Source organism: Trachemys scripta, chromosome 1 (assembly GCF_013100865.1).
Source record: "Trachemys scripta elegans isolate TJP31775 chromosome 1, CAS_Tse_1.0, whole genome shotgun sequence".
Taxonomy (NCBI): domain Eukaryota; kingdom Metazoa; phylum Chordata; order Testudines; family Emydidae; genus Trachemys; species Trachemys scripta.
This window is the reverse complement of record NC_048298.1, coordinates 106,681,880-106,698,028: the sequence shown is the minus strand read 5'-3', so window position 1 is coordinate 106,698,028 and position 16,149 is coordinate 106,681,880. Positions and strand designations below refer to the sequence as shown.

The 16,149-nt window shown below is 42.2% G+C and overlaps 1 protein-coding gene across 1 annotated transcript in view; it reads left to right on the top strand.

The window, feature by feature from the left end:
- The window catches only part of KDM5A (lysine demethylase 5A), a 79,046-nt gene extending 76,295 nt beyond the window's left edge, over nt 1–2,751 (top strand). The window contains exon 27 of the mRNA XM_034780542.1: nt 869–2,751. Coding sequence (XP_034636433.1) covers nt 869–1,081 — 213 coding nt within the window. The 3' untranslated portion in view covers nt 1,082–2,751. The remainder of the gene's footprint in view (nt 1–868) is intronic.
- The last annotated feature ends 13,398 nt before the right edge of the window (nt 2,752–16,149 follow it).

Sequence of the window (16,149 nt, the reverse complement as noted above, 5' to 3'; positions counted from 1 at the left end):
GGATTGAAGAAGGGGAGAGTAGAGAAATGGGTAAATTAGTTGGGGTTAATTAGTATGTTTTTAAATGAGAAACTGTCAGTAATCTGTGTTGGACTCTGCTGGGAGGGGGATACTTACAGCAAAAAAATGAAAATAAATACAGTATTTTTGTCTGAAAATAGGCACTGTAGTTGCTCTTTCCCAAGGGCTGGTCATATGTCCTTGCCCTCTGGTAACATGTATTCTAGGCTTTCCTGGATTTCAAAAGGCATTTTCACTCTAACATTTCCATTGTAATTGATCCTTAGGAATCAGGATATTGCTAATTAATTCCCTTGGTTTGTATTAATAGTGCTCTTTGTTTTCCCTGTGCAACTGACTAAACTTGTGTATTTCTGCTTTCTTGGGTACTTGAGGAGATATTGACATAAATACAACAGATTATCTTGGAGGAACATTCCTGAATATTTAGGCTGGGTATTGTGCAGGTAGCTTTGGGCAAGTTGGACTTATAAAATTCCCCACATCTGATTGAGAAGAGAGTCATCACATTATAGGATGTCATCCTTTATCAGGGTCTATTGATACTACTCAACTGTACTGAAATCATACCTAAACTGTAGGCCACACTGAAACCATGCAGCTTCTGCAGCTTCAGGACAATACAGGTTGTGTGTGAAGCGATGCAGCTGTAGAAGGCGATGCCAAGTTTGTCTAACCATCTTCCTTGGTTTGGTCCTAGCAATGAACTGTATTGACTTTAGCTGCCATTGACTGTTTACCCAAGCAGAGTCCCAGACTTATTTTCTGACACTGGTCTGGAGAGTTGAATCTGACATCTTTCTCCCTTGTAGTGTTCTTCATGTGTTGTTGATCTTGTCTCTTGCAGGTAGATTGGGTGCAGTGCGATGGTGGCTGTGACGAGTGGTTTCATCAAGTTTGTGTTGGCGTCTCTCCAGAAATGGCAGAGAATGAGGATTACATCTGTATGAACTGCGCAAAGAAACCGATGCAGGGCCCAAGTAGTCCAGCTCATGCACCACCTCCCCCGTTCTTACTGAGCTACAAGCTACCAATGGAAGATCTCAAGGAGACAAGTTAGCAGCTACTCAGTCTCTCTGGGACTTGGGGAAAATGGACCACCGAGACCCTACTGAAAGAGGGTGTTTGAAGCTAATGTAGCCACTCAGCCTCACTACCAAGGATGTACAGCCCTGCAGCAGAGATGGTCCCTTATTGCTGGCTTCCTCTGTACAACGGGGATGTCAGAGGCACAGTGGTTCCAACCCATCAATGCAGACATCACCTTTGTGGGAGTTCCAGCCAATATTTTAAATGAAAGTGTTCCCAGCTGAGTGTGGGTGCTGCCTTCAGAGACTGAGCAGACATGGGGCTGTTAGATTAGACACTTGGGTGTGTTAGAAGTGCATCTGTGAAACGGGAAGTGGGGTTGGCCTGGAATTGGTGGCCATTGGCTGGAGCTCTCAGCCCTACCTGGTTGCCCCATGGAGTCATATTGTCCATGCAGAGATTTGGAAGTTACCTTCGGCCCAGTGGTCTCTCCATACCAACTCAGCCAACAGGGAAGTGGTATGGGAATAATGAACCTGCCTCAATGGCCAGGCAGCTCACACTACATTATAGGGATGGAAGGGGGTGGCTGAATAGCTCTTAGTGTCTATTTTGTAGTTAGAGGGCAAAGGAGCTCAAGGCCTCAGAAATCAGCACTGGTTCTGTTTACCAAAAAGACACCCAGCCCCGCCCCACCATGTATATTTCCCTGACGGGGAAAGTCAATCTCCCGTCCTGAGGAGGGCCACAAAGCGTCAGTTAAGATGTCAGTCTATGCCAGAGCTTGGAAAGCAAAGAGCACTTTCCCTCTCTACAGGGGTCATCTCTCCTGTTCTAGGCATTGTTAGTGTTCCCTGCTCCTGTATATTACAGTTGTTTGACACAGGCTGGAGCTGGTGGAGAGATACAGCAGCGTGATCTGTGCCCAGGGATGGGGAGGAACGAGGACAGCCCACTTACCTCACGGGTTACCCTGACATGTGCTTCTGTGAAAACTTCCATTCACAAGTATTTCCAATATCATGAGGCTACAGGCATGGCCTTGAGCGATACCAGAAAGCAGTCTGCAGATACTGATCACAGCGCAGATTCCCTCCCTGCTGGCTTTGCCTACAATCAGCAGCAGATCCTGTTGGAAGTTGCCCCTGGCTTTGCCGGTGGACAGAGGGCGTGGGGTAATCCTGGGTGACAGTTGTTTTAGTAAATCCATTTTTTAAAAAGGACTTGTTTTTACTTTTTTCTAAATGTCTCAGACTACTGACTTGTTCTATAAATAGATTATTTTTCTTTGATTTTTTTATACTTACCACTGTTACCAGCAGCACAGAAACAGAGGTTCACAAAGCAAAAAACCTGCCCACGGGCTTGGTTTTTTTTACTTCATTCCTTCCTTGTAGTACAAGGAATTAGCAGTTATCTTCCCCATCCTAGCCTAACCAGCTGCCTGTGTTTAAATAGGTAAATACATTTCACGTGCTACCTTCGTGTTTGGGATTGTTCCTGTTAGCGGGGCACCTGGGCCTTGCTGACTCCAGTCTTTGCTGGCTTTATGTATGTGAGTGTCTGAAGCTGGCCACTGTGCTGTCTTGCCCCCCTTTCCCTGTTTTGTTTCCATTCTTCTACAGTTCTAGGAGTGTTGTAAGTAGTGTCCAGTCTTAGTAGAAGCTGGGCTGGGATTTAAAAAAAAATTGACAAAAACAAGTGTTCTGTCTTGACTGTTCTGTGTCCCTTTTTTTTTTTTTTTGTACTTCAGTTTTTGGAGGGTTTTTTAGCTGGCTGAGATACCAGCCAACAATTTCCACTAGTAACTAGAAATTCAGCTCAGTCCGCTTCATCTGGATTAACTTCACCCAACTGCTTGTCTGTTCCTGATACCTGGGAAGTGGTGGTGGTGGTGGCAGCGACTGATTTAAAGGGGGAGGCCTGGGCCTTTGGCAGAAGAAATAATGAGTTTAGACACTGGGGGATTGGGCAGACATTTTAGGGCATTGAGTGCCTTGGGGTGAGAAATTGATGTGGTCATAGCCAAAGGTCCATCTAGCCCAGTATCCTGTCTTCCAACAGTGGCCAATCCCAGGTGCCCCAGATGGAATGAACAGAACAGGTAATCATCAAGTGATCTATCCCATTGCCATTCCCACCTTCTGGCAAACAGAGGCTAGGGACACCATCCCTGCCCATCCTGGCTAATAGCCATTGATGGACCTATCCTCCATGAATTTTATCTGGTTCTTTTTTGAACCGTGTTATAGTCTTGGCCTTCACAACATCCTCTGGCAAAGAGTGCCACAGGTTGACTGCGTGGTGTGAAGAAATACTTCCTTTTGTTTGATTTTAAACTTGCCTCTTTCATTTAGTGACCCCCTAGTTCTTGTGTTACGAGAAGGAGTAAATAACACGTCCTATTTACTTTCTTCACACCAGTCATGATTTTATAGACTGCTATCATATCTCCCCTTAGTCTTCTCTTTTCCAAGCTGAAAAGTCCCAGTTTTATTAATCTCTTCTCATAACGGAAGCTGTTCCATCCCCCTAATCATTTTTGTTGCCCTTTTCTGATCCTTTTCCAATTCCAATATTACTTTTTTGAGATGGGACAATCAGATTCCTCCAGGGTAGATTGGCAGAGGCCCTGGAGGTTTTTCGCCTTCCTCCGCAGCATGGGACAGGGGTCGCTTGCTGGAGGATTCTCAGCGATTTGAAGTCTTTAAATCATGATTTGGGGACTTCAACAGCTGAGTCAAGGGAGAGAAATCTTCCAGGAGTGGGTGGGTCAGCTTTTGTGGCCCGCATCATGTGGGAGGTCAGACTAGATGATCATAATGATCCCTTCTGACCTTAGAGTCTATGAGTCTGAGATTTGCATGCAGTATTCAAGATATGGGCATACCATGGATTTATATAGAGGCAATATGATATTTTCTGTCTTATTATCTATCCCTTTCTTAATGATTCCCAACGTTCTGTTTGCTTTTTTGACTGCCGCTGCACATTGAGTGGATGTTTTCAAAGAACTACCCACAATGACTCCATGATCTGTCTCTTGAGTGGTAACAGCTATTTTAGACCCCATCATTTTATATGGATAGTTGAGATTGTTTTCCAAAGTGCATTATTTTGCATTTATCAACATTGGGTAACAAAATGGCAGATGAAATTCAGTCACCCAGTTTTGTAAGACCCTTTGTAGCTCTTCGCAGTCTGCATTGGACTTAACTATCATGAATAGTTTTGTATTGCAAATTTTGCCACATCACTGTTTACCCCTTTTTCCAGATCATTTATGAATATGTTAAATAGTACTGGTCCTAGTATAGACCCTTGTGGGACACCACTATTTACCTCTTTCCATTTGGGAAAACTGACCGTTTTTACTAATCTTTGTTTCCTATCGATGTGTCTGACAATTCTGTTCTTTATTATCGTTTCAACCAGTTTGCCCGGTACTGAAGTCAGTCTTACCAGTCTGTAATTGCCGGGATCACCTCTGGAGCCCTTTTTTAAATTGGCATCACATTAGCTGTCCTCCAGTCATTTGGTACAGAAACTGATATAAATGATAAACCACAGTTAGTAGTTCTGCTGTTTCACATTTGAGTTGCTTCAGAACTCATGAGTGAATACTATCTGGTCCTGGTGACTTACTACTATTTGGTTTATAAATTGGTTCCAAAACCACCTCTAATGATGTCTCAATCTGGGACAGTTTCTCAGATTTGTCACCTAAAAAGAATGGCTCAGGTTTCGGAATCTCCATGAAGACCGAAGCAAAGAATTAATTTAGTTTCTCCACGTCTCTTATTGTACTTATTGTTGAGTACTCAAAAATTTTTTTGCTATTACTTTTTGGGTCTTTGGCAAGCTGTTCTTCAAAATTCTTTTGGCCTTCCTAATCATATTTTTACACTGCACTTGCCAGAGTTTATGCTCCTTTCTATTTTCCTCACTAGGATTTAACTTCCACTTTTTAAAGGATGCCTTTTTGCCTCTCACTGCTTCTTGTATTTTGTTGTTTAGCCATGGTGGTACTTTTTTGGTTCACTTACTGTGTTTTTTAATTTGGGGTCAACATTTAAGTTGAGCCTCTCTTATGGTGTCTTTAAAATGTTTCCATGCAGCTTGCAGGGATTTCACTTTTGGCGCTGTACCTTTTAGTTTAACTAACTTCTTCATTTTTGTGCAGTTCCCGTTTCTGAAATTAAATGCTACCATGTTGGGCTGCTGTGGTGTTTTCCCTGCCACAGGAATGTTAAATTTAATTATATTATGGTCACTATTACCAAGCAGTCCAGCTGTATTCACCTCTTGGACCACTTCCTGTGCTCCATGTAGGACTAAATCAGGAATCGCCTCTCCTCTCATGGGTTCCAGGACTAGCTGCTCCAAGAAGCAGTCATTTAAGGTGTCAAGAAACTTTTTCTGCATCCTGTCCTGAAGTGACATGTACCCACTCAACAGGGGGATAGTTGCAATCCCACATTATTATTGAGTTTTTTTATTTTTATAGCCTCTCTAATCTCCCTGAGCATTTCAGTCTCTATCACCATCTTGGTCAGGTGGTCGGTCATATATCCCTACTGCTATATTCTTATTATTAGCGCATGAAATTACTATCCATAGAGATTCTATAGTAGCTTGGTTCATTTAAGATTTTTACTTCATTTGATTCTACGCTTTCCTTCACATATAGTGCCACTCCCCCAGCAGCATGACCTGTTCTGTCCTTCCAATATATTTTGTACCCTGGTGTTACTGTGTCCCATTGATTACTCTCATTCCACCAAGTTTCTGTGATGCCTATTATATCAATAGTGTCATTTAATACGAGGCACTCTAGTTCACCCATCTTATTATTTAGACTTTTAGCATTTGTATATAAGCACTTTAAGAACTTGTCACTTTTTAGCTGTCTGCCGTTACATGATGTAATTGAATGGGACTCTTTTTTTCATTTGACTGTTTCTCAGGAAATCCTACCCATACTTTATCATCTTCCATCCTCTCCTCCTTACTAGGGCATAGAGAATCTCCATTAATAGATCTTCCCGTACAGGATGTGTCTGTCTGAACCACGTGCTCCTCTGCACCTGTTGGCTTTCCCCAAGCCCTTAGTTTAAAAACTGCTCTATGGCCTTTTTAAGTGCCAGCAATCTGTTTCCATTTTGGTTTAGGTGGAGCCCATCCTTCCTGTACAAGTTCCCTGTTTTCCAAAGGGTTCCCCAGTTCCTAATAAATCTAAACCCCTCCTCCCTACACCATCATCTGATCCATGCATTGAGGCACTGCAGTTCTGCCTAACTGGCCCTGCGCATGGAACTGGAAGCATTTCAGACAATGCTACCATGGTAGTACAGTAACTGCATCAGCTAAGAAATTTGTGGCATAGGAGTGGTGAATGATGCCATAGCAACTGAACAGGAACTCCCATTCCTATTTACATCCTTTGCATCCCATCATAACCTCTTGTTAACCCACTATGTTGGTAAATCAGTTAAGGCAAGTCTCACTTTACATTCTAAAAAGGTTGGTACTTTGCCTTCTTTTAATCAGGACTGAATTAGTATCTCCATTTAGAAGGACCTGTCACCAATGAGTGAACACTTCAGTAAGTAGAATTATTCAGTTTAAGAAATCTTACGAAAAAAAAAAATCCAAGGTCTCTTAGATTTTCATAACTCCTAAAATCCATGATAGTGGGGAAAATATGGTTAGCATCTCCTTTAGACCAATGATTTGAACATACTTTGTCTTGGTGGAGGCAATACTGTATGTGATTATACTGCAGAGAACCCTGAAGAGTTTCCCTTAGCAAACAGGGTGAATGTTCATGTTCCTCTGAGCCAGGATATGGAGAATCTTCATCCTGGTGCCTTTCAAAGAACAAGTGAGCCAACGGGGGAAGAATCACCAGCCAGAGGATGGAGTGTTCAGTTGCTCTGCCCGTTCCTTGCAGGCTTAGAGAACTGTAAACAAAAAGCCAATGGGTAATTCCTGGAATTGGACACACTGTTGGTTGCTGCTTTTTCAGGTTAACATCCCTTTGAAATGCTAGATGTACTTACTTTCTCAGGAATGAGGGAGTGTGCCTAATCTATTTGATGCACTTTCAAGTTTTCAGAACCAAGACAAAAGTCCACAGCTACCCTACATTGTAGGTGTAACTTTGTTTAAAAAAAAAAAAAAAGCAAAATGGCTTTCAAAGGGTAAGCGATAGTATAACTACCCTGATCAAATAACTCTCTTGGAAAGTTTATTAAAAAAAAACTAGTAGTGGTAGAAGATAGCACTATTCAGAACCATAAAATTATGTTTAGCATTACATTCACAAATCCCTCATTGTTTGGTCATTTGGATTTTGTGTTTTGTGAGACCAAAAAAAACCAACAACAAAACCCCCACATAATCTAAAGCTAACCTGTGGAAAACACTTCCTTAAATGTCTATATTTTTTTCAGACATAGTAAACAACCTCACTTGCAGTAGCCAGAACTAAAATACATACTAAAATCGTGTGTTCTGGTGCATACAGATGACACAGTAACAGTTAACTATTATGGAGGGAGTTTCTCTTAATGAGGATAATTTTTTCATTGAACCTGAGAGGGGAACATCCATTGCACGAGTACCGTGTGGAACATACTGCCACAATCCTGAGACCAAGGGTTTAGCAGGATTTAAAGAAGGATTAGGCATTTATGTGGTTAATGAGAACACCCACAGTTAAGTTAAATGGGATGTGTGATGTGATTGATATATATCAGTGTGTGTATGTGTATATATAATTATTTGATTTGGAAAATGTAAGCCCTTTATGCTTCAGGGTGCAGATTACGTAACTGACATATTAGGAAGAAGTTCTCTCTGCAGGTTATTCCAGAATTGTTCATTAGAGATTCTTACCATTTCCTCTATACTAACTACTGATTTGCAGAAGACAGGGATTGTTTTGTCCATCGCTGAAATGTAGCCACATATGGGCTCAAATAAAACAGCTGCTTAACAGTGCATGGCAACCCTATGCAGCTATTCAGCTCAGAAAGTGAAGAATAGGTTATCCTATTGAAACTGTAGCATGTATTTACCTATCTAGAATGCAATCAGCCAGACAGGAATTTCGTTAGGGCAGTAGGGCTTAATATTTTATGAAAATTGCCTTGGAATCTTTAGAAATCAAAAATGGGCAGGGCTTTGGTTGTAGCTCTCATCCAAAGACTGTATCTCCAGCACTGTATAGCCCTCTAACACTAGGCATTGGTTCTGCACTAACAGAGAGAAAAAGCCATCTGTTGAACTACAAGTACAGTTTCTTGCAGCAGTTAAGTCGTCTTAAGTCTCACCTAAATGTTGACAGCCCGAATCTGCTTAGTTATGAGAGCCTAGCCTGAGTTGACATGGCTCTCAACAGCTTTCTGAGATGGTTGTCTATTACACCCATTATTATAGATCGGCGCACTGATGCAGAGTGGAGTTAAGTTGACTTGACTATGGTCTCAGTGACTGGGAATAGAAATGAGGACTCTGATCTCCCATTCTCCTGTCTAACCACAAGATTACAATGAAGACTGCATAGGTATTTCTGGCATTCACAGAAGAGCTTGGGACATTAGGCCAACAGGAAAATGAGGGACCCTAAAGGGTTAATAGGAATACTGCAAAAAGCTATTTCCTGGCCTGCATTCCCCATTATGGTACACTGAGGCAGATAAGATAAAATGGCTCCTAGAATGCAGCTAGGAGTATAGGAAACTCCAGATGGCAGATTCAAGGTCCGAAAGATGCGGCTGCACCTTCAGCTAATGTGGACTAGTAAACACGAACACTTGACCCAGCTGATAAGACATACTGCATGTACCAACTTGCTCTAGCTGGTGCAGCCTTAATGGTGGGTAATCCTTGCATACACAGCTGTTTACACAGAGAAGTTGTTACAAATTAACCTGGACAGAGTCATCTAGTCAGCTCTTGCCCTATGTTTTTTCCCTGCTCTAAGTGAACTAGAAAATGTTCAACTCTTTTGTCCACTGACACAAGTAGTTTCTGCCCTAGAGTAACGGTCTGCTTTGCCCTGTGCAATAGGTGATTGCCAATTGTGGCTATGGTAGAACCATCTCTTGTCACCAGGTAAGTTAATAAAACAAAGGTTGCTAAAAAATGGACACAGTAGGAAGACCAAAGAAACCTAAGAGTCGCTGTTTACAGGAGTTGCTGGTTTCTCCTTCCATGTGTGTAGTGATTTGGGTGTTCCGGTCTTCAGCTCTTGCAGACAAGTTCACTCATCTTCCATGTTCTACTTGAGAAAATGAAGCAATTTTTAAAATCATCAGTTTTATAAATGGTGTGAAGGCTGAGAAGCTTTGGCTGTTTTATTATAAAGAGTTGAGGCTCCTTTATTTAGAAAAGCAAATGAAAATGGGAAGGATTGCAAGCTCCCTCAATACCTACTTTCCTACAATCACAGGAACATACTCAAACTGCCTACCCCAACCCAAACATGATCCCTGCTTGGTGCAAGTACAGTCAACATGGAGAGAGAATAAATTTAACCCTTATCAAACTCTAATCACGCCAGAGCAGGAGGATAACAAATGCACTATGGCAGCTGGAAATTGCACAATGACTTGAGAGATTCAGAACAGTGAGTCTCATGCAGAGAGATGAGTTTCAGTACAAATGAATGTAAAGTCACATGCCAAAAGCAAAGAAATGAACAGCGGAGATACAAATGAGGAAACAGCTATCTGAATATCTAATGAGACATATAAAAAGATGTCTCTTACTCTGGGTGCCTTTGAAATGAGGGCTAGTTCAGTGAGAGCCACCAGCAATCCCCAATAAAAATTCAACCCCAATACTAAAACGTTCCTTCCCTCTCTTAAAGGCCTGGGTAAAAAGGCAGGCCTTGCAGCATGCCCTGAAAATCAACACTCGGTTGTTTCAGTGCAAGGTGGAGAAATGGTTCCGAAGCTGAAGGACTCTCAATGAATGCTGCACCATAGGTTGGTGGGAACGACAAGTTGAGTGCCTCCGCTGGACTGCAGCTGTGGCAGTATTTCCTGGGGACACGGAGGCCATTTCTGAAGAGGATAGGACCCCACCTCCCAGGCCTTTTAGAACTTCATAGAGCAAAGCAATACTTGTCTCCTCAAGATTGGATTAGTGCAATGCCCTGTACATGGGGCTGCACTTTAACTCAACTTGGAAACTAAAACTGATGTAGAAGGTAGTGGCCTGCCTGGTAAGTGGTGTGTCTTGATAGGACATCAATGGTCAGCCCTCTGCACTGGAGAAAGGCACAAATCACAGTAAATAGATTGCAGTGTCCTGTTTCCAGATACATGAACAAAGTATTATGAGGCACAGCTGTTCTATGGTCAATTACCGATAGCTGGAGCTCCAACGCTAGTCCCAGAACGTGAATGAGAGTGACTGGTGGTAAACACATCCTCCAAGTGGGGTGTGAGAAATCAATGTCCCATCTACTCACTACTTCGCTTCAGCCATATCCAGATTGAGCTTTAACCAGCTTGCCTCTCGGTTCCAAGTCCCAATCTCCAAATGTTAGAGCATAAGCTTTCGTGGGCTACAGCCCACTTCTTTGGATGTATATAGAGTGGAACATATATTGAGGAGATATATATACACACATACAGAGAGCATGAACAGGTGGGAGTTGTCTTACCAACTCTGAGAGGCCAATTAAGTAAGAGAAAAAACCTTTCGAAGTGATAATCAAGATAGCATATGTTCCACTCTATATGCATCCGAAGAAGTGGGCTGTAGCCCACGAAAGCTTATGCTCTAATAAATTTGTTAGTCTCTAAGGTGCCATAAGTACTCCTGTTCTTTTTGCGGATACAGACTAACACGGCTGCTACTCTGAAACAGAATCAGTCTCTCCTGTTTCCCTTGATCCCAGTTAGGGTGAATGCCAATACTCAAAGGCTTGGCTGGCTCAGTGGTTTTTTTTACTCCTCCATCCTTTACCTCATTGTGCCTGAGTACAATAATGGGTGCATGATTGCAGTTTGCTATGTGGCTGAGGAAAGTAAGCAGCAGTATCTTCCACAGCTGCTGTGCAAATTGCACCTCCTGTCCGTGGCAGACTGAGTCAAGCTACACCTCCAACAGTCTCTAGAGACTGACACTGTCATTTGACTCAGAGCTCCAGCCCCCACTTGCCAGAAATTCAAAGACCGAGTCTCCTCCACAGTAATGTTTTGTGGCATCGTGGCACCATCTGACGGAAGGCAAGTATTTTAATGTATAATGTCGGTGTCTCTCCAACCACACGTGCTTTCTGCACATGGTGTTCTGATGACAGTTCTGTCTATTGCACACGCTGGTCCCAGAAGTTTACTGCCATCTCCCCTGTAATTTGGAGTGGATTATTTTGTCTTCCTTATGACAGCATCCTGATCCCTGCTGAGGCTCTTCTCTCTCAGGCCCTGTACTTTCTGTACTCCCTGTACTTATCACTTTCTGAATGATATACAAGTAGGAGGAAGAGAGAGAACTTCCTGAAATTATCAGGAACCATAAAAGACTTTTCACCTAAAAGTGTTGAGGAAACACCTCCTAACCCTGGGAGAAAAAAGAGAGAGTACAACAATATGTAGCAAGCTATCCCTGGCTCAAGAATGGATTGGAATTACAAATGGGTGTGGCATCAAACCCAAGACATAGTGCGCCACCTAGTCCAGGACAGATCCATCCTATCTCTGATGATCCCTTAGGAATCTGTGTTTCTCTCGAGCTTTGTCAACTCTTGTGTCTTATCAAATATCGAATCAGTACAGTGTGTTCAGCATTGGCAGTACACACTTTGCATGTGAGGGGAGTTCTTACTTTCTGTACCTGTTGCAGTATTCCCATGCACAAGAGACCAGACAGACTGTATGTTAGAGGAGATGTACCCGGCTTCCCTTTTATTCCCTCCTCCCATCTCTGTGCCTTGAGCTGGAATCAAATGTCAGATCAAAATAGCAGAGACAAAATGTTCCTGACAAGAAGCAGCTGGAAGTTGATGTTTGCAGGGGTTGCACTGAAGCTCTGATGAACCTGACAGGGATGGATGTGACAAGACCAAGCTCAGTAACTCCCCCTTTGAAATCTCTACTGACACTTCACCAAGCATGGATCACTGCGCTCCTACCTGTGTTCCGCTGGCAGCCCCAGGATCCTGTTGTCATCTTCTCAGTGCCAGATTGGTCAAAGTCTTTTGTTTTATTTTTACTTACAATTTTGCACAACTAACTAGTGGGGTTTGTCAAAATTAAAACAATTTTCACAGGAAAATGTTTTGATAAAAATATTTTTTTTGAGGAGATATTGCAAACATTTTACTTTCTAATTCAAATTTTGAAATGCCAATTTTTTTTTCATTTTGACATTTCCACAATGTTGGAATGTTTCTTTCCATGAAAACTTTTCATATTTTGACTTTTTATTTAGTTTCAGCAAGAAAACAAATGTCAAAATATTGGATTTTCTGGTGGGATGGGAATTCTGTGTTTTAAACAGCTGTAGTTGGGACAGTTTTCTGTTCATTCAGTAAATCCTCAGACTTAACAATGAACATTTTTCAAGCATCTGTAAATGAGTCTGAACAAACATTTAAAAATAATTCACTACTTCCTGGCCTGTTTGTGCATCTTTGTTAGTCTTTTGGGACTAGATTGCAGGCTTTGTGTGGAAGAAGCAGGAGAAGAGGTGGAAACCCAACTGTTTAAGATATGGTCATCCTAGAACTCTTCAGTTCCCTTTCACAGGTGGGAAGGTGAACACCCAGTTGATGGTTGTGCTGTAGTTCTTACTGTAAACAGCCCTGTTCTCATTTGTAGTCTTTGCCTTTGTTTAATCCTGATGTCTAGAAGAGTAGATGAACAGAACATGAGGAGAAAGGAGGAGTGTCCCTATTGCAATAGATGGTCACATTTCTTACCTTTAAAAAAAAAAAATTATCAGGTGATTTTTGCATATGCCCAGTTCTTAACCAGCACTGAGACCACCTTTACACTGTAGTGCTACCACCACTCACCCCAAACAGTGACCTCCTTCCATGGCACACAATCCCCACATTTGGTGTGAGGCATACTCTCTGGTTCACCATCAATAGTTAACTATTAATTATCGGAGTTAATTGTCTTTTATGGAAAACGTACAAACATTGCCCTGTCCATGTTCATGCGGTAAGGTGTCTGACCGCAGGAGGACTGGGAGGCTTACACTGCTTACACATCTTGCCATGGAGCCCTGTTAATTCAGGTTACCAGTTTGTGTAGAAGTGGACTAGCAAGGACTCCAGGGGTTATCTGGCTGATGGAGGGAGAAGGCAGGTGTAGGGAGGAGCTGGTGAAAGTGCTGGTGTGAGGATGAGGCTGGTATTCTAGTGGGGGATCGACATAATACTAAGTGGAAATCAAAGCAAAGATAGAATATAGAGTATTACAATTGTGTGTGTGCACTCTATTTACTTCCTGCCCACATGCAAGCTCTGGTGAGTCCTCTTCTCACACATGTATGCTATCATGAACTGCTTCTCCCATGTACAATACACACTTGTGCACTCTTCTTAAACCCAGTTTTGATGCTGCACTCACATGAGCATGTACACACAGATCACTGTGTTCTTGGTCTGGTTCCCAAATGGGATAGAGCAGCTATTCTCAGCAGTTGACTCTGGTTCTGTGCCCACACTGGCTACAACATGAACTTTGATTTTAAGTTCGCACTACTCACATAGAGAATATTCTCACCAGTGTGCTGTAATCCTGGGCTCAGACTGGAGACAATGGGGATACATTCACCTAGCTCAGAACACACAGAAATCACCTGATCCCTCAGGAATATTCTCAGCAGCAGGCTGTCTGGTTCTGTACTCACCATGGATAGAAAAGGCCATTTCCCTGCGATGCATTCTGGTCTGTGTTCATATTGGCCAGTGAGCTCTGGCTATCACTCTTTGTTTCCTGTACACACAGCATGGTCTCCAGACCAAAAGTATAGCGCAAGGCCCCTGGTTTTTGCAGCACGCCAGTGTGGAAATTCTGTTTCTCCTTGGCTCAGAATTCTGGTAGTTCACATAATTATAAAGACAAATGCCCACAAGGAAGGCGGCTCCTTCCATTTGATCCATGCTTTTACACCAGTAACTCATACAGAATTAACTGCCTCTACATGGTCTGTATGCTCCTGAGCAATTAAGCCTCTGCCATGGTAAACTCAAATTTGGCTAGCAATAAGGACGCCTTTCTGTAAATTTAGTCCTGGTTCAGGCAGGAATCACTCACATATGCTTGTTATGGCTGCTTCCTCCATCAGTTGGGCTCAAGTCTGACATAGAATCATAGAAATTTAGGATTGGAAGGGACCTCCAGAGATCATCTAGTCCAACCCCCTGAGCTGAGGCAGGACCAAGTACACCTAGACCATCTCTGACAAGTGTCTTTGTCTATCCCATTCTTAAAATCTCCCAATGATGGGGATTCCACAAACTCCCTTGGAAGCCTGTTCCAGTACTTTACCCTTCTAGTTAGAAAGTTTTTCCTAATAATTAATCTAAATCTCCCTTGCTGCAGCTTAAACCCACTATTTCCTGTTCTACCTTCATTAGACACACAGAAAAATTGATGACTGTCCTCTCTTTAACAGCCCTTACCATATTTGAAGACTGTTATCCGGTTTCTCTTCAGTCTTCTCAAGACTAAACATGCCCAGTTTTTTTAACCTTTTTGTATAGGTCAGGGTTTCTAAACTTTTTATCATTTTTGTTGCTCTCCGTTGGGCTCTCTCCAATTTGTCTGCATCTTTCTTAAAGTCAGGTACCCAAAATTGGACATAATATTCCATCTGAGACCTCACCAGTGCCAACTAGAGTTGGGACAATTACCTCCTGTATCTTAGATATGACACTACTGTTACTATAGCCCAGATGGAGATTTGCCATTGTCGCAACTGCATCATGTTGTTGACTCATAGTCAGTTTGTGGTCCTCTATAACCCCCCAGATCGTTTTCAGTGGTAGACTGCCTAGCCAGTTATTCCCCATTTTCTATTTGTGCATTTGATTTGTCCTTCCTAAGTGGAATACTTTGCACTTGACTTTATTGAATTTCATTTTATTGATTTCAGATCAACTCATCAAAGACGCATTGAATTCTGCTCCTGTTCTCAAAAGTGCTTGCAGTCCCTCCCAGCTTGCGGTTGTCTGCTAATTCTATAAGAATATTCTCCTCTCCATTATCCAAATAATTTAATGAAAATATTGAATAGTACTGGACTCAGGACAGAGACCCCTGAGACCCCAACAGATATGACCTCCCAGTTTGACGGTGAACCAAGGATAACTACTCTGAGTACTGTTTTTAACCAGTTGTGCATCCATAGACTCATAGACTAGCAGGGTTGGAAGGGACCTCAGGAGGTCATCTTGTCCAACTCCCAATCTAGTCCAACCCCCATCTTTATAGCTACTTCATGTAGATTATATCTTCCATAGTTTGCTTATGAGAATGTCATGTAGGACTGTCAAAAGTCTTACTAAAATACATCATGTCTACTTCTTTCCCCCCATTCACTAGGCCAGTAACCCTGTCAAAGGAGGAAATTAGGTTGGTTTGGCATGCTTTGTTCTTGACAGATCCATTACTTATCACTCTGTTATCCTCTAGGTGCTCACAAATTGATTGTTTAATAATTTGTTCCAGTATCTTTCCAGTTAAAGATAGGCTGATTGGTCTATAATGCCCTGGGTCCTCTTTGTTCTCCTTTTTAAAAAGTTAGGTATTGTGTTTGCTCTTCTCTTTTCCTCTGGGACCTGGCATATTCTCCTTGAGTTCTTGAAGATAATTGCGTATGGTTCTGAGATTGCTTTAGCTAGTTCCTTAAGTACCACAGGGTAAATTTTGTGAGGCCCTGATGACTTGAATACATCTATCTTATCTAAATATTCTGTAGCTTGTTCTTTTCTTTTTCTGGCTTGTTCCTTCCCTCTTGTTAATATTAATTGTGTTAAGCATCTGGTCACAATTAAACTTTTTAGTGAAGACTAAAGCAAAATAGGCATTAAATATCTCTCATCTTGATGTTGTCCGTTATTGG